General features: G+C 50.8%; 1 protein-coding gene across 1 annotated transcript in view; it reads left to right on the forward strand.

The window, feature by feature from the left end:
- Fbxw8 (F-box and WD repeat domain containing 8) overlaps nt 1-27883 on the forward strand; it is a 92253-nt gene that overhangs the window by 46053 nt on the left and 18317 nt on the right. Inside the window, exons 6-7 of the mRNA XM_052167690.1 lie at nt 11959-12155; nt 14473-14679. Coding sequence (XP_052023650.1) covers nt 11959-12155; nt 14473-14679 — 404 coding nt within the window. The remainder of the gene's footprint in view (nt 1-11958; nt 12156-14472; nt 14680-27883) is intronic.

Consider the following 27883-nt stretch of genomic DNA (forward strand, 5'->3'; position numbering starts at 1 on the left):
ATTGTGGAGAAGTGTTTTTCTACCCAAGGCCTTTTTCTTGTCACTTTTCCCTTAAACTGTGAGTAATCAGCCCTTGCTGCCACCCCAACTGCCTGAGGCTCAGGGGCAGACCACAGAATTAAAACTCCTTTCCAGCAGAAAGCAAAAACTAAACCACCAGGCACCATCCTTTTAGAAGACAGGATGCCCTCCTGCAGGCAGACTGTAGTTCAGCAGTGGGGATGCGGTGGGGGTGCTCATGGTTCCATCGTATTATTCAGGGGAGTTAACAAACTGAGTTAGGTGTGCAAGGACTGCCGGGGAAGGTGTTTGCTGCCATGCTGTTGGCTGCACTCTTCCCAGAGCTATGTGCTGACAGAGAACCAAGTCCAAGCTGTCTTCTGACCACCACATGTACACACAACACATACATACACACACAAATGGATTAACATTTTAAATGCAGAGTTCAGACCTGAAGTGGTTTAGAAGTATTTCAGACATTGACCTTTTTTGTTTTTTGAGACAGGGTATCTTTATATAGTCCAGGCTATCCTGGAGCTCTCTGTGTAGACCAGACAGGCCTCGGAGACACTGAATTTAATGCGATGCACATCCCATCTCAGGGCCTTCGGCTATGAAGACTACTGTGTTGAGCTGCTGAACAAACTGTTGCTTGGAAGGCTTTTTGGCCCCTGGGGGGAAGAGCTCAGCACCAGCTTGCTGTGTGTGCCTAGGGCAAGGAGCCTGCAGGTGGCTCTGAGGAGGATTCTTTTGATAATGTGTGCCTTTTATTTTCCAGGGCTAACAGTGACCTGCTCTTCAAAGTGTGTTGATAGTTAAGAACACATTGTAAATCAACCTCCAAAGTCACTCCAGACACAGCTGTATCATTTACTCTCAGTGAGCAGGTCACAGGTGCTTGACAGGACCCCCCCTGTCCCCAGCTGTGACAGATGTGCCTCTCTCCCTGACACTGAGCTGTAAGGGTGCCCACCCTGATTGGGTGTGGCGATGTGGGCTGTCTCGTACCCCATGCTCACCCCACAGACGCGGCACACAGGACCTGCTCCTGCTGTCTCTTTTCTGCTGTTTTCCTTTCTAAAGTGTCAGCAAAGCAAAGTGGTGGGCCAAGGCAGATTCTCCGCAGAAGAGAACAGTTTGGAAAACCATTTTAGGAAACCCACTTCCCTTCCTTTCTGCCTCTGGAGCTCTGAGAACTACTAAATTCAGCCTCTTACTGACAAGGCTCATTGATGCTTCAGGGTAAGCGAGAACCATCCGTCCTGTCAGAATTTTTGTTGTTGAATACATCACTCAAGATAAATGTAAAATGTTTTTTGAAACAACTCTGAGTAGACCACTTGGAGCTTCCCTGTTGCCCCTACGCTGGCCTATCTCCCATGTTGGCTTTCTCAGTGAGGAGGGAGGGAGCAAAGTGTGCCTTGTCCTCCCTTAATGTGGGCAGCTGCCAGCTGAGGGCGAGCCTTTCTGTTTGATCGGTGTTTTATCAGAGTGGCAAAGATGGGACCAGAACAGTGTGTCGTGGCTGGACAGTCAGCAGCCCGGCAGCAGTGACGGCGACTTGCGCCCTGCTCTTGAGGATAGTGCTCCTACCAGCAGGAGCCAGCTGCAGGGAGGGACGGCCAGCTGTGGCATGTGGTGGGTCAGGGATTGTGAAGGTGTCCCATACAGTGACCATGGGAGCTAGCCCGATGGCCCGTCACTCAGATCTGGCCAGTTGGAGTACCAGCATGAGGAGGACAGTGGCAGATGACGGCCCACTCAGAGAGCAGGAGTCCACAGCCTTGTGATGGAAGAAAGGATGAGAAGAGAAGGCGAGGGGACACCGTGAGCTGGAGTGCCCGCCAGCCCCTGAGCACAGGGAGGATGCTGGGAGGAAAGTAGTCACTGTTTGGTGACTAGTGACCAGATCAGGAGAAAACGTAGTTGATGCTACAACTAGTGGTAAGCAAAACTTCCTCTAATCCCAAAGAGTAGATCAGTGAAAAGAGGCTGTGCCCTTCAGCCCCACGCAGTCATGAAGCCGTAAGGGGCAAACCCAAGTGGAGGGCTAGTATATTTCAGGGATGCCCTCCCTTCCTGCTGGGTGCTCAGGCCAGCGTTGTGAAGAGTGAGGACAGTGTCTGGAGGATAGTCACTGCTGTGCTGCATGTTTCGTTTTGATTTCTTTTGTACTGGGTATCAGACCCAGGGTCTTGTGTGCACTGAGCTAAACAAATACACACTGAGCTACATCGTGTCCTCAGGGTTTGGGGAGAGGACAGCTGAGAACTGAGGCTTCCCTGCGTGGGTCTTATGTAAAGTGTGATTAGACAGTGACAGAGGCATGAGGATGGAGGCCACGGGACTGCTTGTGAGTGTGAGATTATTTCAGAGTAACAAGATAAAAATAAAACTTTGGTCTCTGCTCAAGATAGTGCATTTGGAACTGAATTTATCCTTAAGAGTGTGTGTGTGTGTGTGTGTGTGTGTGTACACACGTGTGCATACATGTATGTGCATCATGTGCATGCTTGTGCACAGTACCTGATGTCCTCACACTTGTGTGGCAGGTACGTCACACACTGAGCCATTCTCCAGCCCTTCTGTTACAAGGATCTCAAAACCTGAATGAAACACGCTGCGTAAAAGCTGTGAGTTTCCCACCGTGCTGTCCCTTAGAGAAGAGTGACAGGCCCACAGCTGCACTAGTGCGTGGGCAGCACTGGCCGAGGCAAGGGAAACGAATGTGTGTGCCATGAGGTTAGCAGACGGCGGAGGGAGCTCCTGGACGCACTGTGGACAGAAAGAACCCTGCCTAGTCCAGGGGCATGAAGGTACTCGCTCCGTCCATCGGTCTCCTTAGGAGTGAGTAGGTGCCTTGCACACCACAACAGCAGAGAGCATTATGGGGTAGAACATAGGTAGAAGGTATTTTTTTTCTTGGTTGTTACAAAAAAAAAAAACAAAAACAAAAAAAACAAAGAAACCTTTGCTAACACAGAAAAAATTTTCTATTTGCTTAAGAGCATTCGCTAATCCATCACTGATCATGCACAGCGGTGGCTTCTTAAAAACTAGACCATGCTGCACGGTGGCTTGGTGCTGCATAGACCTTCTATGTGCTGCAAGAAAATGAGAGTTAGAAACAGAAGAAGTGAAGTAAAAAATCCGTAAATTATGTATAAAACCCATATAGTACGCTTAGACGAGTTCCTGGGTCTAGCAAGAGTACATAAAAGTCAGTTGTATTCAGGTTAGCAGCAAACAATTAGAAAGTGGTTTTTGCATCACAATATGAGGGAAGGAAAAGGTGGATGGATAAGAACTTAGGAGAGATCAGAGAAGAACTGGCAGGAAAAATATCACAATGTATGAAAAAATAATTTTCAAGAAAATGTGTAGAGTTGAGGATTTATTCAACAAACTATGGTAAGAATTCATTCTGTGCCATGAATTTTGTGGAATATGCTGAGAGACTAAAGAAATGCACAGAGAAATGTAGCCTGCTCACTTGACTGACAGAGATTCCAGGCAAACTGTGAGTGTGTGGGGGGGAATGGGTACACTAATGCTAAAACAACAGAAACGTCACCATAGGGCTGAAAGAGAGCTCCAACCTAAAGGGCATACTTATCAAGATTCACACTAGAGCCCACAGTGATCAAGACAGTGTCATTTGCACCAGAGGGGACCTGTGCACCTGTAGGTCACAGGAGGGCCACAGGGGCACGACGCTGGTGTCCCCACTCCTCCCTTTGCCCCGCCCTAAAGGTTCTGGGCTACTTGAGTGAAGTCCTTGGCTTTTCAGCAGACAGCACAGAAGTGCACAGTATCCCATACCCTCCCCCAACAACCTGCCGTCCCCACTTAATGCTGCAGCAGGCTGCTCAGAGGAGTTTATAGTGCTAAAGGTAAAACTTGGAAGAACTGGAGAAAGTCTTCGTGCGTTTGATCTGGGCAAAGATTCCTTAGACAAAATACCCCCACAGAGTACAAAAGAAAAAGTGTTAACTTCATCAGAATTGAAAAAATCCTCATTTATTGAAGATCCCACTAAGAAGTGGAAACACAGGGTAAGGCCTAAAACTGCGGAGGACTAAAGTCTCCTGCACAAGCCAACTCCATCCAGCGCAGCGGATAGTGTATACTCTGAGGGTTAAGACTCACAGGAGTAAGGTGTTCTAGCACAAGATTCTGTCACGTGTTTCCATAGAGGCACATGAATAACACCAGCTGAAGTGAACTCACCATTATCCGCTCCACCTGGCTCAGATTCACTGTTAGCCCTAGGTGGGCCTTGAACCTCCACGTCACCTCCCTGTGCTACAGGTACAGGCACACAGCTCCATGCCTGGCCTTCTGTTTTTACTTTATCAGAAATTATGCATAAACTTGTATTCTGAAAGGCGTACGTGAGGGGGTGGAGAGATGACTTACTGGTGAAGAGGACACAGGCTCAGGACACAGCCTCTGTATGGCAGCTCACACCCACCTGCGACTCCAGTGTCAGAGGATCTGACCCTGCAGGCCCCTAGTGTGCAAGTGCAGACACACACACACACACACACACACACACACACACACACACACGAAAACTCCAAGTCCTCTTAAAAGATTGACACAAACAATAGAAATGATGAGCGTCATGAGCCTGTATCCCTGGATCTGCCTCAGTACTGTCAGTGCATCTATTATACTTTTCCACCTGTAATTCTCATACTTAAAGGATTCCGAGTTCCGGATAGCTATGTCATGACTGAAAGCAACTCAGGAAGAAAGTGTTTACTGGGCTTACACTTCAGTCACATTCTGTCAGGCAGGGAAGTCAGAGCAGGAACTCAAGAATCTGGAGACAAGCCTGCTTTGCTCTCTCACACAGCATCACCACCAGTCCGGGAGCTCATAGCTAGAGAAATGCAGCAGGAACCAGGGTTCACACAAAGGCGCAAGCCCAGCTAGCTTTCTCATATAGTCTAGGACCACCTGCCCAGAGAGTGGTGCAGCCCACAGTGGGCGGGGCCTTCTTTATACATCAAAAACAAGACCATTCCCCATAGACATTCTTAGGTGAGATTGCCCTCTTTAGCATTTTTTGGTTAGATATCTCTTACATGTATGAATGGTTTGCATGTGTGTATGTATATATGTGGACCACATGTTTGCTGAAGCCTAAGATTAGAAGACAGAGCCCCTGGGGTTGGAGTTACAGACGGTTGTGAGTTGCCACATGGGGTCTGGGAATTGAACCCGAGTCCTCTACAAGAACATGTGCTCTTAACCACGGACTGAGCCAGCTCTACAGCCAGGGGCCTCCCTTCTCTGGTGCCCCAGGCTGAGGCAGGTTGACTGTTGTGCTAACTGGGACAGAACACGTTTCCTGTTGGAAATAAGCAGTCTTGTAAAAGAAGGGGGAGCAAGGCCACAGCCTTTACTGGAGCCTTGGCCTGTGGGAATGGACGTCAACGAATGATCGTTTTGGACTCCGCGGAGTTAAATTCACTTGAACTGATAGATGCATCTTTTAGAATTTGAGTTTCTAATTTAATTTTGCCCACCAGAATGAAATATCCACTGTAAAACGATGTAGATTGTGATTGAAAAAATTCTCATCCCTAGTCAGATTGTCATAAAGGTATGTAACAGATTGTCGGGGCGCACCAGTCAGCATTCCTGTGAATTGTGTGTGTGCGCCTCAGGCAGAGCCCTGGGGACAGTGTCCTGAGGACCTCACTCTGGGCTTGTTTCTCCCAGTCACCGGGCCCCTCCTAATCTCTGAACTCTATGGACACTCTGAGGGGCTTCCCAGTGCTCACTGGGCAGAGTCACTGGAACTTACCACAGCAGTGATTGGCTTTCCAGGCACTGCTGCTGGAGCAGATAATGGTTCAGTTACCTGCCTCAGAAAGGTCTTAGAGATGTAGGGGGTTAAGAGAGCTAGGTTGAGATGTTTTTATTAGTGGCTTTGTTGTAGAAAATCTTGGGGAACAATTTAAAGTTCAGAAAAGCACACTCTTGGTAGTTGAGCCAGGGATTTTTTTGAGGTCAGGGAACAAACAAGACAGTGGCAGCCTGGCTGGTACTAACCAGCGTGCCTTTCTTGCTAAAGCTGGGCTCATGACCTAGGCGATGATTAATTTCTTGTACTATTTTTGCCCTTTGCTTTTTGATATGATTTAGTTAAAAAAAACATTAATGGATAGGTGTGCACCCTGAGGATTTAAAGTAGAAATGACTGATTGTTTTTTATATAAAAGTTTACATTGTGGTTCTTTTAAGACTTTTTTTTTAAAAAACAAGATTACTTTTTAAGATAAATAAGAAAATTGATTGATTTTTTTTTTCTTTGTAACTGCAAAATGTACCCTTCCAGTAAGGGAACTGGCTGAGAAGAATACCTTGCTTGCTAACACCATGTTACTCTGTAACAAGTTGCTTAGACATGAATGTGTATGGGTCCTTGGGAATAATTTGTTTTTCACCTATAATAGATAAAACACTTAATTATATAAGGTGTTGGGGAGCATGCTGGTTGTTTGTTTTGTTTTTCATTTTTTACTTATTATAATCATTCACTTAAAGAAAAACAGAATGTAACCACATTGCAGTTTTCAGCCTGCATGAGAGAGAGATTTTGCTGTGGGGGAAGTTGTTGGAGTGTTGCTTCCCCCACCAAGTGTGTAATTAGGTGTGCCTGCCTTGCATTAGCCACCAACCCCACATCTCCTCCTTGGAGCCAGAACACACTGCTGGAGCTGGCCTCCAGCAACAAGGTGTGTGTGTGTGTGTGTTTACATAGCATTGCATGTGAAAAGACTTGAAGTGTTGTGAAGTTGGAATGACAGGAAGCATGTGTGTCTCGGGTGGTACTATGCACCCACCATCCACCCTGGCCAGCGTCTGAAGCTCTCCTGGATGCCTTGGACCTCATGGGCCTTCCCAGGGTCTCTCTGGTCTGGCCTCCCCTGGGCTTCGGTCTCCAGAGCTCGTAGGAATCCATCTTTCCTTCCTCCCTCTTTGAGCATCTGCTGCCCTGGTCACCCCAGCTTCAGCCTCTGCTCCTTTGTCCTAACCTTGGTCCCTGAGCCCATTCAGAATCTAATCAAAAATGCACCAATCTGACTATTTCCTACTCTTGGTTTTTCCTCGGAGGCAGCAGCACCAGCCTTAGGGGAGAAGTCTCCTTCATTCCACCCTTTTTCTGTCAAGACTTACCTGACACACAGCCCTCAGGACTCTTGCATGCACTGATAGGATCCTGATCTGGGAGATGACTCAGTGGACAAAGGGCTCGCTTGTGAGAACAAGTAGTTCTCACACGTGCTGTGACCCCAGCCCCAGGGGCAGGAGCCTAGCCAGAGCAGTGAGTTCCGGATTCACTGAGAGATCTCGTCACACAAGGGAGAGAGACACAGTGACAGTGTGTGTGTGTGTGTGTGTGTGTGTGTGTGTGTGCGCGCGCGCGCGTGCTGATGAGCCAGCATTCACCCTCTGACTTGATGCATGTGTGTCCAGTCTGAGCTGTGTGTGCTGTGTACGGTTGATGAAGGGGTGCATGCTCATGTTTAGTGACTGCTCTGGGTGCGTTTTACATTTCTGTTAAAATGTTTTTCCGGTGTCGAGCTCCTGCATTCTTCTTAACTGATTGGAGAAAAGCCTTTATTTCCATAGAGGGAACCAGGCATAGCAGCTGTCTATATAAATAATCAGCTTCATCCCTGTCTCTGAACACCGCTAATTGATCCTGCCTGTTTAGCTGTCAGGGAGCTTCAGGTGTTAACCATGGAAGTCAGGAGGCTGCAGCTCACAGAGGAGGTGTCCTCAGAGGGCAGGCTTCAGAGGGCAGGCTCCAGAGGCCACAGCAGACTCGGTGCTGAAGGATCCAGTGTGAGCTGACTAAACTGTAGCCTGTTTTAAACCACAGGTACGGGGAGCAGATCAGAGGGGAGGGGCAAGGCCAGTGTGTGCTTCCAAAACCAGTTGAGTGGTTATTTACCTTTCAGGCAGTTAAGGTAATTACCATTGTGCTGAGAAGTAATTGGGGAAGCTCTGCCCTGAGCTCCCAAGGCCCCTCGGGGACAGTTTTAGTTGGGACTTATTTTTTTGATGGAAGCCTAATTGCAGTTTTGGCTTTGTGCACACAAACAGAAGCAGCTAATTGTTTAGGCAAATAGCAGATTAATTTAAATATGCATCCCTAATAAAACAAAAATGGTATCCATTATAGTCCTTGTTCCCATGCCGAGGAATATAAATATTGTGCGCGAGCACCATTAGGCAGACTTCTTAAGGACTGTCATTGCTATTGCACAGTGGTAGGTAGCACTTTCCAGATACGAGTAATCTTTACAAAAGCTAACATAAATCAGCGTAAACTCATTTAGATCCCATTTCTACTATGTGCAGTTTCATTACCACACTCTGGCTGGCAGCCTCTGGGGGCAGGAGGGACGTGCCGCACACTGGCATGGGTGCCCGTCCGCAGCTGCTTCGCAGCCTTTATGTCTCCTCCAAAGCCTGGCCCTCGTCACTCATGTCACTGCTAATGACTTCCTGGTCCAGGGCAAGTGCTGAGTGCCAGTAGCCCGGCTGCTGCTCATCAAGGTGGAGGCACCGAGCAGGGAGCCAGCGATGCTGCCAGGCCCCGCCCCTGCCTACTTGGGGGGCTTCGAAAGACAGAGTTTCTTTGTCTGCACCCTTTCACGTTTCTGCTGAGTAAGCTGGTGTTGGGGAAGGCCCCCTGCTGCCTTTGGTACCCTCGTGTGGGGCCTGAGATGCCGCTGAATGTGGGGGGAAGCACCTTTTGGGTGCCTCCTCACCCTAAGGTCTCTTCCAAGCACGGAGGGGTGGACAGGCTCACAGAACTTGAACTTGTCTTTGCATTGGCTGGTCAGACCAGGGATGGGGACCCTGTTCATGGACCTGGGCTCACATTTTGCTGTGTGCCTTGGTTAGAAGCCCTTGTGGGATGGAGTTGGCTCCTTTAGAGGAAGCTGCATAGCAGAGACGGGAAGGAGGAAGCAGTTGTAGAGATTAGCGGTGAGATCTGTGGCATGCACAAGTGGCCTTGATCTCTAGGGTTGCCTGGGTACCTGGTTCCAATCCCTTGTCAGTTTGTCCTGTCCTTGGCCCGTGTGACATGCCAGTGCCTTTCTAGTCAGTTTCCCTTCTGTGTTGCTCCACTGCAGCCTTTTTCTTACAACTGAACAATTGTTACTGAAACAGGATTTGTGTTAGTCAGGTTCAGCTAATAGCACGACTCCCTCTACACCCACTGTGGGGAGAGTGCAGGAGCCCAACACACAGCCTGCCTCTATAGGGCACTCAATGCCAGAAGCCAAGTCCACCTTGCATCCACATCAGATTTTTAAATATTGTATGTTTGAGAGCTAAATTGCTTTGGTTCTGATAGTTGTTGCTGGCATCTCCCTTAATAGTCATGTGGTGAACGTGGACCAGCTGAAAAGGTCAGCTGCTTCTTGCCAGGATGTGAGGACAGATGGACAGACTGGGGGGTGGGGGGTGTATGGTCTGAACAAAGTTTATGGCTTCCTTTCTGTTGCTGGGACAAAATACTGGCCAGAAGCAACTTAGGGCAGAGGAAAGGGCTTGCTTGGGTCACAGTTCCCCGTCCCAGAGCTTGGGCAGGGCAGATGTGCTTCCTGGCTCACTGTACGCAGCCTAGGGCTGCCTGCCAGGGAGTGGTGCTGCCCACAGTGGGCTGGGCCAACAATCAAAACAGCCACGCCCTGCTCCCATCACACCCTCTGTGCTATTCCTGAATTCCTGAATTCACTCACAGGTGACTCTAGGCAGTATCAGGTTGACAGTTAAGTCTTCATTGGTGAAGAATGAAGTCTTGTTGGTGCCATCAGAAATCCAGTCCATGCAGTAAGGAACTTCCTGTGTTATATCACCCTAAGCATGGTGCCAACAGGGCTCCGTGGTGCTGCGCAGCGCTCGGGAAGCACTTGCTCAGGATGACTTTATTGATGTTTTTTTCTTCTGGATGCTAACCTCCTGCTATAGCATGAAACATTGTCCTAACAGAGGTGCCGACTCCTCAAGTCTGCAGTTCTCAGGTCAAAAAGTACTGTGACGGAGCTGTGTTCACTGAGAAATGGTTTGGTCTGGTGTCTGTCAGTCTCTCCCTTAAGCATTCCGTCCCTGTGCGGACTAGGATTGGGGACAGAGTGAAGGCTGAGCAGACACTGTCACAGGTGCACAGCTGCTGCCTTTTGTTCTTAGCAAAGCTTCTGGTTTCTGATGTTGGTGAAGGTGACGTTGGTGAGCAGAGGTGATGATTACCGGGGAAACAGAAGTGTCTGTCCTTCTTACGGTACTGTAAAGATGCTGGCCCACCACTACTGCAAAGCATGTGTGCTGGGTAGGACAGAGGTCAGGAGGGGAAATGACCGCATGCTTCCTTGTACTCAGTGAAGGTCAGGAGGGCACTTGGTCTAGGCTCTGCTGACGTAAGCATCTATCTTTTGGTTTTTTGAGACAGGGTTTCTCTGTGTAGTTCTGGCTGTCCTGGAACCCACTCTGTAGACCAGGCTGGCTTCGAACTCAGAAATCCGCCTGCCTCTGCCTAAGTGATTAAAGGCGTGCACCACCATCGCCCGGCATCTAAGCATGTATTTTAAGGCCCTGAAGAAGCTGCCCAGTGCTTGCAGGGAGAATGTTGGCTAGTAAGCCAGCAGAGGAGCCCTAACGGAGGAGCACATGATCAAAACCAGGTCTGGAGAAAGATGAGAAGGGCGGCTCAGCAGGCACGACCACTCGCTGCCCTTGCAGAGGTTGGTTCCCAAGCCCTCACGAGAAGCTCCAACTCAGGGCATCCAAGGCGTCTGACCTCATGGGCACCCGCACTCATGTGGTACACATAGGCACACACATAATTAGAAACAAAAGAAATGTAAAGACGTGAGTAGTGTCAATTTGTATTTTAAAGCCAAGACAAATAAATGTTATCTCCAAGAAATCCACTTTATGTATTATGTATTTAGAGACAAGCTATTGCTCACCCTGGACTTGCTGTATTGCTCAGACTGACCTCAGACTGTCTGTCTGCTGCCCCAGTCTCCCTATTGCTGTGGTGACAGGTAAATGTCACCATACCTGGCTCCAAGAATCCCATGTTAAAAATAGAGATGCAAAGCAAACAGATGGGGAATGCTTCTTGTTTTAATAAAAATCAAAGCCAAAGTGCTGGGTCAGTGGGGAAGTGGACTTCAGAGCAAAGCTGCTAACAGGGCAGAGAGAAAGGGACAGTTAATTCAAGAAGACCTAAGAGCACCGAATTCTTGCGCACCAGAATTGGTGTGAGGGAACTGTGGTTGCACCAATGCCATTGACAAGGGTTGGCGGGCCTGATCGTACACATAAGACTGTAACTGGAGAAGAGGGTCGACAGTATGGGGTGTTCAGAGAGGGGCCATATGAGAAAAGAGCCCTGTGTGCCCGAGTCAGTGGGAGCTTGCTTTGTACTGAGCTGTGTTAGCTGCATCCAGTTCTGTTGAGAAAAGGATGCCAGTCACGTCAGTCCTCCACTGAAAGGGAAAGCTGTGTCCGTACACTCCAAGTGTGCCAGGGCGCACTGTGTTAAACAGCTTCTGCTCCAGGCAGAGGATCAGCGACTTTAGTGGTGTGTCAGTCCCTACCAAGCTCAGCACTGCCACAGCGAGTGAGTAGTCATGAGCAGTTAGCCAGTCCTGTCTGTGTGGAATGGGGTAACTTCTCTTCTTACAGTGGAGAACACGGAGTAAGAGGAGGCACGTGGTGCTAAGCCCCCAGAGGCTCCGAGTGTGGAGCAGTTTCCACTGTGTGGTGCCTTGGAGCACGTACAGAGCGGAAGGACGAGGCCTCCTGGAGGGAGAGTCATACAGTCATCCTCACAGCCACGACAGAACGACTGTGACTGCTCTGTGTCTGTGCTACCCGCTTTACAGTTGTTCTCTGCGTTTCTCCTTCTAGGGATTCTTAACATTTGGGACCTGAGAACCGGGAGGTTCCCTATCTTTCGTTTTGAGCATGATGCAAGAATACAAGCCCTTGCGCTGAGCCAGGAAAAGGCCGTTATTGCCACAGCTTCCGCTTTTGACGTTGTGATGTTATACCCCAACGATGAGGGGCACTGGCATGTAGCCTCGGAATTTGAAGTTCAGAAACTGGTGAGCTCTTACTGTGCTTGTTAGTTTGCATTCAGAAGATCCCTGGGTCTGACATAGACAGAATGACACTGCCCAGAGCTTCTGTTCATGAAACTTCCAACAGCCGACTTCCATTTCCCAGGAAGTCAAGAGCACCTCAGAGTGGTGAATTGACTTTCCTGTTTTTCCAAGCTAAGTTGTGACTCAATCCAATTGCTGGGCTGAGGCTATAGCTTAATAGTAGAACATTTCCTTAGTGTGCATGAGGCCCCAGGTTCCAGCCTCACTTCTCCTCTTCCTCCTCCTTTTCCTTCTCCTCCTTATTTTACTCTCCTCCTCCTCCCCTTCCTCCTCCTCCTCTTCTCCTTCTTCCTCCTCTCCTTCCTCCTCCTCCTCTTCCTCCTCCTCTTCACTTTTCTTCTTGTGTTTGGGTATATGCTCATGAGGTGTTGGATCCCCTGGAGCAAGAGTTGGAAGTGGTTGTGAGCTGGTAATCTAATTCCAGACGTTTGTCAGGGGCAGTATGTGCTCTTAACTGCTGAGCCATCACTCCACCCCTAGCTTCTAAAGCAACACAATACAGCAGCACATACAGACACTGAGGTGGCTTCAGGGCCAGTTTGTTCTTACCATGATCCCAGCCTTCTTCCTGCCAGCGTGGCGGGCTCTCCCTAGGAGCTCCAGCTTCATTTCTGGCCTAACACCTAAGTGACCAGCAGTGGTACGCTACAGTGTGTGCAGCAGAAGCATCCACCCCACAGTCGCCTCACCTAGAGTTGGGAGCCACCTTTGAGGAGGTTCACAGAAGCCAGTGTGGATGGGGAGCTTGGCTCCAGGATACCGCAGAAAGCTGAGCAGCTCGGGAGGGAGGCCTTGCTCAGGGCTGACAGGTCAGTTGTCCCCAGTCTTGTCCACCAAGCAGAGCTGCTTTGGTGATAGAGCAGCATTCATCTGTCTGTGCCAGATTTGTATTTAACTTGAACACACATCATTTTGGCATGAGCAGGGGGAGCAGAAGAGCTAGCCCTGAGCAAGGAGATTTGGGGACTTGGAACCTGTCCCCTCTCCCTTTCCCTGTGGGATCTTTAGATTTGAATACCAAGCACCAAACACCTGGGCTCACTGCGTCATCTCCCTAAGCTTGCTGCTTCAGATCAGCTCGACCTGACACTGTCTGTCAGCTGTGAGAGAGACCTGGGGTGCAGGGCTTCCATTTGTTCTGTGGACCAGCCACAGTTTCACAAGCTGAGAACCCCTCATGAAGTGTAAATCCTGCCTTGGCAGTCGGGTGCCATCCTGGGGCTGACTGGAAGCTTTCGAGGTCGTTTGCACCTCCCAGTGAGTGAGTGCCACCGCCAGCCTGAGCCTCTTGGCCTGCCACGTCCCAGTTGGAGGATGAAGTTAAGTGGGCAACCAGAAGGTGTTTTAGGAAAGGAAGACGTGAGTTTCTATAGAGACAGGAGCGAGCGGCCTTCTGCGGCAGGTCAGCTCTCAGCATTATTTTCCAGGCTGGGTGCCGAGTTACCACAGTGTGTGCTGTGCCTCCCTGGATCAGGCCCCCCTGGCCCATGAAGCCGGACCATATTTGTTCTCTAGCTGCTTCCTGAATAACCGTGGCAGTGTTCCCGGGTCTGCAGTGTTAGCTTGGAGCAGCTGGCCTTGGTGATGAACCCACAGCCCCAGACGCTGGGCTGCTCAGCACGGTTTGGGCCCAGGATTAGCAGAGACATCGGATGTTCGCATGTGCTCTGCTCCCTGGGGTAGCCTGCAGAACTCGAGCTTCTAAAACAGCACAGTGTGTTTGTAAAGTCAGCCCTAAGCAGTGCCAGAGTCAGAAGTTAAAAGACCTGGGAAGAGCAACAGCTGGAAGGTGCCTTTCCGTCTCACAGCCTGACTCCCCCTTGAGGGGCTAGCCCACTGGGACTCCGCTTCCCCAGCCCCAGTGCCTCCCAATGATCCCATCTGGACCATAGGAAGACTTCAGGTTTTCTCCTGTGGTGGCTTGGCTGTGTTATATCTGCACATTGACAGGAGTGGCCCTTCGTGAGCACCATGCACAAGCCTTTGCCACGCAGGTGTCTGTAAGCACCGATAGAGGGACACTCTCTTCCAGCTGTGTCCATGTGCTGCCTGAGCCTCGGGCTGAGTTAGGTAGAAGGTGGTGTCCCCCTGACATGGCTTCTCTTCCCAGAGTGCACTTTGCTCTCACTGCTCAAGGCATCTTTCATTGGGCAGGGGTCATGTCCACCCTGTAAATGGTCCCTGTGCTCAACTGTTTGTTGACTGTACCAACCAAGTCAAGAAGGCTGCAGGCATTAAACAGCTCTTCTCTCTGCAGGTTGACTACCTTGAAATAGTTCCGAATACTGGGAGGTATCCTGTGGCCATAGCCACGGCCGGGGACCTGGTGTACCTGCTGAAGGCCCATGACTCAGCCAGAACCCTTCATTATGTCTACGGCCAGCCTGCCACATGTCTGGATGTCTCAGCCAGCCAGGTCGCCTTTGGAGTGAAGAGTCTGGGATGGGTGTATGAAGGGAACAAGGTATGGAAACAGTGGCTTGTGTGCATTAGCAAGGAAGAGTGTGGATTTGTTTTATAGGGCAGCTGAAAAATTAAGCACGTTCTGGTTTGGTTTGGTTTGGTTTGGTTTGGTTTGGTTTGGTTTGGTTGTTTGAAATAGGGTCTCACATATCCCGAACTGGCCTTGAACTCATGATGTGCTGGGAGGAGCCATGTGTGTGCTTGCGCATGCACACACACACACACACACACACACAGCAGTATGTTAACACTCTGGATGCTGTTTTCAGTTAGGTCAGGGCAGTGTCTGAGCATGGCAGCACAATCCAAGCAGTGAGGTGGAGCACAAGATGGGGTTCCTCCTCACTGCACACAGGTGGCCACGTAGACAACATACATACATAGACGCATCTTTAGACTAAGGACAGAGCTTTGCATACGTGGGGTCATGGTATGTGACCTGTTCCATGCCTAGTGTTTTCCTAGCAATGTACCTTAGGCAGTATTTCATCTCCTGTGTCCCCAGCTCCCTGCCCTAGAGTTCCAGCTTGTGCTTAGAGCTCATGACTGTAGCCAGTGTTCTCACTGGTGGGCGTGTGTGAGCCACCGTCACTGTTCAGGCTATCTCAGGCAGTGCTACAACGCACACTGCAACTTGGAGAGCTCCTTGTGTAGTCAGGAGTGCTACCCATCTGAGGAGGGAGGCAGACGGGGACCAAGAGAGCCTTCGTCTTCACTGTGTCTTCTGCTTTCTCAGAGCAGCCTCATGCCAGTCACAGTTGCTGGTCCATGTCCGTTAAGCCACATACTGAGGTCCAGTGACTCTGCTTGGGAACTCTGAATTGGCTGTGTGCATTCAGCGTGGCACTGAAAGCACCTGTGCTGCTCATTAGGCTGCAGTGAGCCACCTAGCAGCAGGTTTGCCTGGATGTGCACACACAGGGAATTTATGTCTGTGCCACTGGCCTCTACAGCTAGGACTCAGATTTTTATGAGAACAGAGTTTGATCTGTCTTCATTTGTACCTGATATAGGACCAGGGCTTAACTACAGTCCACTCTTTGGTCAGCCATGAGAAAAGCCCACTGAAGTCCAAATACTGAGATGAATTTTAGTTGGGAGCTTAACTCTCCATAGCCTGTTGGAGAATCGAGGGTGCTCTTCCTGGTCTGGACAATGTCTGTACCATATGCTGACCACACTGGTGGTGTAGGCCCCCAGCCATGTGAGTATAGAATAATAGTGTTGTGGCGACCACCCTTCATCCGCTCACTGGCAGGTCATGTGGGCATTGCAGCTACTTACCACATCAGTGTGTGCTGGCATTGGCATGTTAGACATCATCACACATAGGTTTCTCCACACTGGTCCTGTCAAGCGACTAACGTCGGTTAATAAGCCATTTACAAGCATGTCTGTCAGAGCTTGGGAGCAGGGCTGCCCTCTGGTGCAGGCTGGAAGGACTCCAATGGAACCATTGTTGCAGGTTTGATTTGGAGGGCAGGGCAGGGCAGGCGGTCACACAGCATTTATCACATTTTCTTTGGCTATACAAAGTCGATGAAAAAACGTCTAATTTATATGTTTGACTTTACTTTAAAACAGATTTTTTTTGGGGGGTTTTGGTTTTTTGGGGACAAGGTTTCTCTGTGTAGCCCTGGCTGTCCTGGAACTCACTCTGCAGACCAGGCTGGCCTCAAACTCAGAAATCCGCCTGCCTCTGCCTTCCAGAGTGCTGGGATTACAGGCGTGCGCCACCACTGCCCGGAGATTAAAACAGATTTTTTAAACACTTCTTATATGTATGGGTATTTTGTCTGCATGTATATTTGGACCCTAAGCATGCAGTACCTGCAGAGGCCAGAAGAGGGCATTGAACTCCTGGAATGGGAGTTCCAGATGGCTGTAAACCACCAAGTGGGCTCTAGGAACTGAATCCAGGTCCTTGGCAGAACAGCCAGTACTTTGAACCTGAGCCCCTGCTCCAGCCCCTGGAGTACTTTTATTCTGACTCTGTAAAGATTGTTCCTGATTGAGGACTTCAGATATGGGAGGTGTAGGCCAGTAGCTTCCTCCCAGAGCCTGTCAGCTGCTGCCCAGCACTGGGTTTTGGAGCCAAGGTGCTGTTGCCCATTTCTGTGCATCCTTGTGAAATGGGCCCTGTCTCTGTAAAGTGTGATTGGAGCCACGCTGCGCCTCCTCTCTCTAAAGTGTGGATGGAGCCGAGTGTGGTGGCTCTTGCCTTTCGTCCCAGCACTGTGGAGCAGAGGCAAGCAGATATCTGTCTGGAAGGCTAGCCTGGTCTACATAGGGAGCTCAAGCCATTTGGGGCTCTCCTGGGGACCCCACCTCAGGAAGACAAACGTGCCTAGGTGCCAGAGCACTCCGCAGCACTGTGTGCGCCTCGTCTCTGCCTGATGGGGCAGCTTTGTAAGACATGTCACGGAGCTCCCTGCTTTTGTTTGCTTGGGGTTTAGAGCTCACCATTCTGCCCACTGCACTGTGTGCATGCCTTACCATTCCAAAGCCCACTCTGCAAGAGTGTGGCCTCTTTGAGAACTCGCTGGGTCAAACCAGTGTGTCCTTCATGACACTGAGAGTCCTGCTGCACTGCGGGTACTTTTGTGGGGTGACAGCACCCACTCGACTTCCTGGGTGCCTCTTCTCTAGGCTTTGCAGCTAGGAAGGAGGTGGGCTCTGCCTGACTTCACTGTTCCATTCCTACTTTGTCTCTACTTCTACCCCAGCATGGGGTGGGGCAGGGTGGGGCAGGGTGGAGCTGGCAGCACTGAGGCCAGTGTTGTGGTGCAGAGTGGTGAGCTTGCTGCTGGGCGCCTCCCCACTGCTGGGCACTCCTGGGTCCACAGGCCTGCGGAGCACTTGCCTGGCCTCTCTTAGGCAATGAGAGACCGACTGTGACTTGTAGGTTTGGCGAGTAGTGCTGAGCAACCGAGGGCGTCTGCTGTCTCTGAGGGCCATGCTCATTGCAGGGCAGGGGTGGCGGGGCAGGGGTGGAGTGTCCCAGCAAGAGGGGCTGCTTGGAGGTCTTGAACATGGCAAAAGAGAATTCTGAGTCCCTGATGTCCATTCTTGGGCTCTCAGACTTGAGTATAAATGTCACTGGATGGCAGCTGACAGTGGAAGAGACCGAAGTGACTTGACCATGTCACTTCACAGTGTGGTGCATCCACACAGCCCTCAACATGGCCCTGATGCTCCAGCAGCCTCCTAAAGTTTGTTTTTTTGTCTCATAGTTCACATCCATCAGGAGTGCTTTTGTTTCTGTAACCATTTATAGCAGTTTATTAATCTCTTTGCTGCTTCAATGTGCTCTCAGGGTGGATGGCTAGAGGCAGAGCTGCCACGGGCGAACCCCATGCTGTCGGTGAGCCTCGTGTCTCATAAAGGGAGCCGGAGCCCCCCTTAGTGCTCTCAGCATCGCTCCGTGGAGCTGGACACATTTCCCAGTTAGTTCTGAAGCTCTTGGCATTTGATGGCAGATTGTATTAAGCAGCACACGGAGTGCATCCTAATCAGGGCAAGGGGTGAAGTCATCGCAGGCTGGAGTGCATTGGGCTGGGAGGGAGGCTGGCGCGGGCTGCAGCAGCTTACATCAGGCTGGAAAATGATTACCCGGGTCTCTGAGTGAATGCCTGCCCATGTACAGCCAGGAAGAGACTTGGGATTGGCTGCCTGCACTGGCCACAAGGTGAGCGTCTGTCTGGAGCCAAGCTTGGGTCAGTGTGTGCTGCAGAGGGCTGCCTTCTGCTGTGTCTGCCAGAATCAGAGAGCCATCCTTTCTTCTGTTGAGGTTTCTGTTTCTGAGAATCAAGACATGATCCTTCACATGCAAGACAAGCAAGCAGAAATTGAAATTTTGTAAAACATTTTCACATGCTCTCCGAAACTGTCTTACTTCCTTTGTTGGCATGATGGCTAGCTCCTGGAGACTAGTGTTGTGGAAGGAAGAGGACCGGCACCGTTACATTCTACCACATCAGTGAGCAGGATCCCACCGGTCCTAGAAAGCGAGGAGTCAAACAGGCTTCCCTGTCCCGCTCAGCCCGTGCTCTGTGATAGTGACCAGGAATGCAGAGGTGCTCTCTCGGGGTGGGGGTGGGGAGTGGACACAGTGAACTCTGGGAACCCCAGAGTGCTCAACATCTAAAAGATAGCCGGAAGAAATGAGACATGAAGATTCCAGGTAGTTTTGTGCAGGTGTTACTCTTAATGTTAATCCCTGATCTTGTTGGTATTATTAATAGGGAAGGATGAGTGGAGCACTGCTGACCTTTAGTGGGAACCTTGACACGTCTCCACCGAGCCCCAAGGTCGCTTGGGACTGTCAGTGCCCCTCAGCTCAGCAGCCTCTGAAGACTCAGAACTGAGGGCCTCTAAGGCCATGCAGCATGAAGGGTTCTGTGGAAGCTATTCTTGTTACTTGTTGGGGAATAAGTGTGATTTAGGATCTGTGGTTCCTGGAATGGTGAAGTGACGTGGTAGAAGGTTGACCAGTGGGCTGAACAGGGCTCTCAGAGTCATAAACCTATAATGTTATTTGCCTTGATATTCCAGTCCAGAAATTAGGGTGATGCTTGATAACGTCTGGTGCTCCTGTGCCCACTAGTATTGGGGAGAAGTTGGAGTTGTGCAGGCAGAGACAACAGGCCTATGGAGAGAGCTGGAGTCTAGTGATCTCTGGGAGGTGTGGGAGCCCAGGTTAGTTTCTTTTCCTGAGCCTGGTTTTGAAGGAGGCCTTTGAGTGTGGGAGCTGATGTGGGTGCTGATGTGGGTGCTGGTGTGGGTGCTGGTGTGGGAGCTGATGTGGGTGCTGATGTGGGTGCTGGTGTGGGAGCTGGTATGGGTGCTGGTGTGGGAGCTGATGTGGGTGCTGATGTGGGTGCTGGTGTGGGAGCTGGTATGGGTGCAGGTGTGGGAGCTGATGTGGGTGCTGGTGTGGGAGCTGGTGTGAGTACTGGTGTGGGTGCTGGTGTGGGAGCTGATGTGGGTGCTGGTGTGGGTGCTGATGTGGGAGCTGATGTGGGTGCTGGTGTGGGAGCTGATGTGGGTGTTGATGTGGGAGCTGATGTGGGTGTTGATGTGGGAGCTGATGTGGGTGCTGGTGTGGGAGCTGGTGTGAGTGCTGGTGTGGGTGCTGGTGTGGGAGCTGGTGTGAGTGCTGGTGTGGGTGCTGATGTGGGAGCTGATGTGGGTGCTGGTGTGGGTGTTGATGTGGGAGCTGATGTGGGTGCTGATGTGGGAGCTGATGTGGGAGCTGATGTGGGAGTTGATGTGGGTGCTGATGTGGGTGTTGATGTGGGTGCTGATGTAGGAGCTGATGTGGGTGCTGGTGTGGGTGCTGGTGTGGGTGCTGGTGTGGGTGCTGGTGTGGGTGCTGGTGTGGGAGCTGATGTGGGAGCTGATGTGGGTGCTGATGTGGGAGCTGATGTGGGTGCTGGTGTGGGAGCTGATGTGGGAGCTGATGTGGGAGCTGGTGTGGGTGCTGATGTGGGAGCTGGTGTGGGTGCTGGTGTGGGTGCTGGTGTGGGTGCTGATGTGGGTGCTGGTGTGGGTGCTGGTGTGGGTGCTGGTGTGGGTGCTGGTGTGGGTGCTGATGTGGGAGCTGGTGTGGGTGCTGATGTGGGAGCTGATGTGGGTGTTGATGTGGGAGCTGATGTGGGAGCTGATGTGGGAGCTGGTGTGGGTGCTGGTGTGGGTGCTGGTGTGGGTGCTGGTGTGGGAGCTGATGTGGGAGCTGATGTGGGAGCTGATGTGGGTGCTGAGTCACTGAAGTTATGCTGGCAGGGCCGGCACCACACCTCGGATAGCTTCTTTTTGCACACACCCTTGCATGGTTTTGTGTGCCACTGATGTTTGTAATTTCCATATTTTTAAATTAATTTACCAGTATTCTGAAGACATTGACCAAATTTATAAAGCATTATATTGACACATATGATGCCCACTGTACTTTATTAGGCTTTTGAATTAAGATTAGGTTTTAATTTAGGGTCTAATTTTTCCAGTGGCTTCCCTAGTTATGTGTGGAATTCCTGTCCTGGTTCCCCATCCTACACCCGTGGGAGCCTGAACTTGGAGTTGACTGTTGGGATTATTTCCCCAGCACAGATGGGGTGCTTTGATTTCTCTGTGCCAGATGAGTCTCAGGGTAAATATTGCCCAGACAGCAGATAGGTTTGTCAGTGTTAAAAGCCAACATGTTTTTCAGGATTTGAGGGGCCTGGTAAAAATATTTGCCTCCTTCCAGGCGTGACAACAGTGGTCGTGGGGTGAGCTGTCCAGACAGTTGAGGCTGACAGGCTAAGCAGGGAGGGAGAGGGGGAGAGTGAGCTCAGCACATGGCCGCTGTGGGCTCAGTCTCCCACTATTTCAGATGTTTACTGTATTCAGATAACACCCAGCAGTTAGAGTAGAGGACTTCTGCTCTTCCCCGTCCCTAGAAGACTGAGCTTTATTAATGTAGCCCGTGCATCTGTCTTCTGTGAGTCCTGGATTAGAGGGTGGAGTCAGCTCTAACATCAGTTACTGAGTTGGGTGTGTACTTCTGTGGATGCCAGACTCCTTATAGCATTCCCTCAACAATGAACCCTTGCAACTAGGCAGAGGAAAACTAGCTCAGCTCACACTTGAGCACTCTCTTGCCAAATTGCAGGACTTGGGCAGCATCATGAGGTTTGCTGAGTGTTAAAGTGAGACTGTGGGTCCTGAAGGCTAGCCGTAAGAGGTAAGACCTGGCTCCTAGCCACCGCTTTCCTGCTCACCATACATAGTGCACTGACAAGGGCCGACTTGCTCTACCTAATCCCAGGTCCCTGTGAGAGTCTAGGCTGAGGCACTGACCGGAGTTCCTGTTCCTTCAGTGGGCTGGGGTTCCACTTCCTCATTTCCTTGGGTTGGGAGTGCATACACCTTGTCACAGGAGATTTGAAGTACACACTGAAAACTCCCCCAGAGCTATATCCTTGCACTCTGTACTCCCTGCCACATCCACACACCCCAGTATCCCACTCCTCCCCTTATCCACACTCCTGCACTCCCTGCCACATCCACACCCCCATGTACCCTGCCCCTCCCCTCCCTTCCCCTTACCCATACTCCTGCACTTCCTGGCACACACATACGCCCCTGCAGACCTTGCACTCTTTGGTGCACATTCATACACCAACTATTTCCATTTAGATTAGAAAATTGGCCCATGCCAAGCATGTGGGTGAGGCCCTACTGCCTGCCTATAGCCTGGCTTTCAAAGTCCTCAGAAGTCAGATACCACCATAGCTTCCAACTCTCTATCTGCCCCTACATGGTGAGTCTCTGTACCCTGCCAAGAGGTGTTCACCTCTTGACTGTGGTCTTCCTTCCTGCCCAGGATTAGCAGATGCCTCCTTTCCCTCTCCCTTCTTATCTCCTCATGTCCTTCCAGAAGCATAGGCCTCAGCTTTAGCCTTGTAGTCCTGCCCGTGACCTCGACACAGCAACCCACAGCTGACATTCTGATCCTGTTGCTAACCAGCACTGTAGCCCACAACAGCTGGGAAGTGGCCCAGGTGGTTAGACATGGCGCAGAGGTCCCAACATGTCTAGGGTGGCACCCATAGGAGGAGAGCTAGTGATCAGTGACACACCTGCTGGGACTGCATTGGGGTGTCCTGGAGTAGAGGTTTAAAGGGCCGGAACATTGATGGCCGTCTTCCAGTGAAGTCGACTTCCAGAACCTCCTAGCTGGGTGAGAGATGTGTCCTCTGTCAGCTCCAATCTTTCTAGGAAGTGAGAAAAGTGGTAGTCTCACCTTGTAGCATTTTTTCGGGTCAGATGAACTGCAGGCACAGTGGAGTCCTGCACACAGACTGTGCTGGCTCCTGGGAATAGCCAATTTGGACAGAGATCAGGAAGAGGCTCTCCAGGGGCTAGGGTGGCCTGCTTCCCAGCTGGTCTCTATGCAGCATGGGGAAACCATTTCAGATGGCTTTCGGTTCAGCTTCCTGGTATCTAAGCGCAGGTGGCAGTTGAGACTTAGGAGTGTATTCAGGGCTGTGGGAGAATCAAGAGCCACACCGCTCTGTGGGTCGTCAGGGACAGCATGACGGAGTGTGCAGTGCACAGAGGTTGCTGTACTCTGGGGCTACATATAACAAGTAAGTGCATCCTGACGGTGTACCCACAGTAAAGGCTCTGCCTGTTCCCTGCTGCCTTTAGTTAGACTCCTGCAACTGCCATTTGTTTCCATGGTCTGGCTTAGGGACCTTCAGCCAGCCCACTCGGAGCTGCTTCTCTAAGTGGGGCTGAAGCAGAAGTCGGCTGGTCACAGGAAAGGGTAATGAGATAGGTGCCTGGCGTTCCTGGCTCACGGCGTCAGACCTACAGGCTGTGAGAACTCTGACCACTCTTTACCTGCACCTCCATTGAAGACACTGTAGTGCTTTTGCTTTAAAGACCTGTGCCCTGGTGTGTAGCTTCATTTCTCCCTACAAAGTGTACATACGGACTGACACCCCGTCTCACAGGGCCCATGCTTTCTGTGATGAGGCACACCCCTCAGGCTTCGGGTATGTTTGCGTGGTGACTCTAATCTGCTCTGGATAAGAAGCGTTTCGTGCTCCCTTGGATGCTCGCGGTGCTCATGTCCTTACCCTCGTCCCCTGTGGAGATGGCTATGCAAGGAGCTAGTGAAGCAGGCGGAAGCTGCCTCTGCTCCCTGCTCTAAGGAGGCGCTCACCACCCTGGGCATGTGTAAGGAGACACGCGGGACCCGGGAGTCCTGGACTCCACAGGATGCGTCGGTTCCTTTCAGGCTTGGGTCACAGTAGGTGTTGGGTTTGGTCGGTGTGGTCCTTTGTAGACATCTGCCCACATCACAAAGCCCCAAGCCTGGCACAGCGTACGTGATTGGCACTGCTTTCCCAGGAAGAGCCGAGTCCTGGAACAACCAGGGTTGCAGGTGCATTGGCACGTGGTAGGGTGTGTAGGGCCTTGCCTACCCAGTGCCTGGCGACACTCAGCAACACCATCCCATCCCTGAAACATCTTGGCCTTGTGGATTTGTCGCTCCAATTAAAACTTAGGCACAAGAGCGGCCAGGCTGCTTCTCCTTTGTGAGGGAGAGTGTGGACACTGCCAGAGCTGTCATGGGAGCCGTTGGGGGGCTGTGCTCGTGTCAGGGAGCCATCTCTTCAAGCGCTGCCTCATGCAGGGTGCTGCTCAGGCACCTGAGAGGCAGCTTCTGTTTGCCAACAGTTAAGTCACCTCTGAGACAGTGGTGAAAGGCCTTCTCCACGTGTTCACAGACATGGCTGCGCCAGGCCTCACACTATGACTTATCTCTGGCGAGGACTTAAAATCGTCTCTCTGGCTGGTTGTCAAAAATTACATCATATCAGAGTAAACTGCTTTTAAATCACACATCCATTATTCATGTATATTAACTGCTTTTTTATTTTTTGTCGGCTGTTTTGTATGTGATTTACTTTTTCCCCAGCCTCCCTGCCCTCCCCAGTTGTCCATCTTCCTCATCCTTTTTATTTAAATCTGAGCTCATCTGTAAATTCCCTGGGCCATTCACTCAGCCTTGTGTGTGAAGCAGCGTGCTTACCTTGCTTTGTGGTGAAATGTATCAGTTATTACCAGGCTGCTTAGCCTTTCCCTTACTGTCTTTTCTATTTACTAAAATGAGTGTTGGTGGCCATCTTTGCAGAGCTGTACCATGCAGCAGAACAGTGGGGTGGACAGCAGACGTGTGTTCATGTTCACACTCAAAGCCTGTCTTCTAAGATAGCGTCGCTCGTGACCATGGTCAGACAGAGTGTGGGCTGCACAACCCATCTGCTTCATCTGGCGCACAGCCTGTTGCTGCTCTGGAATCCAGAGAAGGCGGCCCATGTCCACCCCGTACGGCTGGTGGCTGCTGGTTCTGGGACATTCCTTCCCTTCTGGCACTGCACTGGAACAAGGGTCGGAGTTGTTCTGTTGATGCCTCGCTGTGTGCAGCCAGTGTTGTTCTTTCTCTGCAGTTAACTTGTCACTTCTCCCAACCACTCAGATTTTGGCTTACTTAGTCAGCGAGGCCCAGGCCGCCTTTCTACCTGAAATGTCCTCAGTTTGCTGGCTCTCTTGAAGACCAACCTGGCTAGATTGCTATGGTTCTATGTTGACAGTGTTTGCTTGGTCTCTTAAAGATACTGCCGGTTTTGACATCCATTGACACTGTGCAAAGGTAGCTATGGCTGTGACTGCTCATCCTCTGAGAACTCTCTCTTTGCTGTTGGAATGTCCAGTTCTCCAGCTCTGAGCGAGCCTGGGGCCAACAGAGCTGTGTCAAGAACAAAGGGCGGAACCTCAAAGATCAGCACTTGGATCTACTGTTCCGTGCTTTCACACCAGCATCTCTGTATGGATTTGGTTTCACTTCTCCTGTTGGGGATTTCTGATGATTCATTTCAGCCATAGCAAACACTCAGGCAGTGCCTGTTGGAAGCTTCTCTGTTCGCTCTGTGGAGCTCAGGTTAGATGAGTGTTGGACCAACGTAGTAATCCGGCCTTAGTCCCATCTGCATGTCTGCAGTGTGTTCTGAGGGACTGCTCAGATCTAGCTTCTGGCTCATGGGTCTCCCTGGATTGCCCTCAGTCCTTGCTTAGCTCATCCATCTGCTGTGAATCCTAGAAATTCTGAGTTTACTTTCTCAATTGTACTCAGTTTGCTGCTGTCTGCTCTGCCATACAGTAGGTAACTGCACATGCCGACCCCCAAACTGAACAGAGCAGACTCTGTCCTTAACCTGAAACTGTCACTGCTTCAGAAACCCGTCCCTGCTTTTTTCTGGGTACAGAAGCCATCCTTTATTGTGAGTGGATCCACAGCTGGTATTGATTTTCAGGTACCACAGAGGTCTGGGGGCTCCAGGTGGTGTGTTTCTGAGCTGAGCTGAGCTGCACCAGGGCAAGGTCTCACCTTCACCCCACCAGCTATCTAAGGCCCAGTTTTATGCAAAGATCTCAGTTGTGATGTCCTCTGCGCTGACAAACTCTGGGTCCCCACCTGACATGGTCGGGGTCCCCAGAGCAGCCCCTAGCCAAGCTCCTAGACTCCTTTGTAATCTCAATGCTCTCTTCATTTTTGGCTCCTGTGGAGCCCAAAATTCACCGTAGTGGTGAATAGAATGTGCAAAGGGCCGTTTGGGAGCCGACTTGAGTTGCCCTTTGAGAAGCTTTCTACCAAGCATACCGGTCTGCACCTCATCAGACAGCAAGAGAGCCCATAGGATTGGTGTACGTTGGGGCTTCTGTCTAGGCAGGATGAAGCAGTTCGCATGTAAACTTCAGGTCACCTGGGAGTGGAAGGAAGAGTTAAGCAGTCAGGAAAGGCCCAAACTGGAGTGAATTCTAGGTTTGCTCGGTCCCTAGTCTGAACCAGTTATCAGTAACTAAAAAAAGCATGCACCTAGCCAGATGCAGGCCCACATAAGGACCATGGTATCTGGTACCTGCTGGTCATGCTGAGCACTGCATCCAAGGTGGGGCAGCAGCATTTCTGCTCCAGGAACCATATAGGGTCCCCCCAACACCCTCCCCCCCAGTCAAGTAAGCACTGCACTGTGTATGTGCAGGGTAAGAAAGCTGCAGCTGAGCTGGGCGGTGGTGGCACACACCTGTAATCCCAGCACTCTGGGAGGCAGAGGCAGGTGGATTTCTGAGTTTGAGGCTAGCCTGGTCTACAGAGTGAGATCCAGAACAGCCAGGGCTACACAGAGAAACCCTGTCTCAAAAAAACCAAAAAAAGAGAAAGAAAGAAAGAAAGAAAGAAAGAAAGAAAGAAAGAAAGAAAGAAAGAAAGAAAGAAAGAAAGAAAGAAAAGGAGGAGGAGGGAGGGAGGGAGGGAGGGAGGGAGGGAGGGAGGGAGAGAGAGAGAGAGAGAGAGAGAGAGAGAGAGAGAGAGAGAGAAAGAAAGAAAGAAAGAAAGAAAGAAAGAAAGAAAGAAAGAAAGAAAGAAAGAAAGCTGCAGCTGGCATTCCAGACAGATTTGGGACTGTTTTCCTCTCAGTGTTTGAGAGATGCAAGCAAATGACACAGTTCAGGGTGGTACTTGGGGACACCAGATGCAGCATGCGTCTGTGATGTGTGGTGTGTGGTGGTGGAGGGAGCACAGCACACCTGACTGGGTACAGATGCAGAGCGAAGAGGCTGGCTTGCACTGCTCAGAGCTGGCTTCTGCAGTGCCTTTCCCCCCACAGTAAAGTGTGCTTGGTAGTGATGGGAGGCGAGGGGTAAGCTGCCCGCAGTCTGTGGCTCAGGCCTTCCCTCTGTGTCTCTGCAATGCATCCCTTTTCCACACACCTCTTGTTTAAAGGGAAGCAGGCAGATTCTCTTTGATCCAAAAGGTCCTTCTAATGCTACTGCTGTGGGGGAGAGGCATCTTCACTGCTGACCACGCTGCCGTGGCAGCCTGAGGCTCCAGGGAAGCAAGCCAGCCGCTCTCTGGAGTTTTGGTAAAATTAAAGTCAGAGTTGTGCTCCTTGTTTATCAGAACACAGCCACAGTTCTGTCGGCAAAGCTCTTGGAGGCATCTCTGTTTGTGGTGGTTCATGCTTATAGATGGGCCATGTCAGTCCCAGGTTAGAAGAACTTCCTGTACTGAATCCTGATTTCTCAGAGTGGAGAAGGAGATGGGGTGGCAAGCTTTCAGGGGACCCCACTGTGACGGTAGTAGCCACCCTCCGGCCCTTCCATCACGATTTGTCTGGAAAGCCATAACCTCTACGTACCCTCAGCAGACCTGGCACAGGTACAAGATGCTGGCCTCTCCACCTAGAGTAGTCGCTGATGCTTTCCAGACATTGGACCTGTGGCTATCTCCTTCCTAATCCTATGACCAGTACAACAGCCCTCCTCCTGTTTGAGACATTAGCTGCTAGGATACAGCATTACTGTGGCTCTGTGATCCCAGAAGAGGCAGGTCCTACGTGGGAAGAATGGGCCAGCTAGGCCAGCAGCAGCTAGCACAGATAGGACTTTCATCTGGCAGTGTGTGGCGGCTGCCACACCCGTTCACTCCGGTGCCTGCTACACAGAAGATTTGTAAATGTTTGTCACCCGGCTGTTGATTTATCAAAAACCAGAAACAACTTATTTATCAGAACAGAATTAATGTATTCATCATGGAAGCTCTCCTAGCCATTCAAAATACCCAGAGTGCCTTGTAGTAGAGACACATCTGT

Source organism: Apodemus sylvaticus, chromosome 22 (assembly GCF_947179515.1).
Source record: "Apodemus sylvaticus chromosome 22, mApoSyl1.1, whole genome shotgun sequence".
Taxonomy (NCBI): Eukaryota; Metazoa; Chordata; class Mammalia; order Rodentia; family Muridae; genus Apodemus; species Apodemus sylvaticus.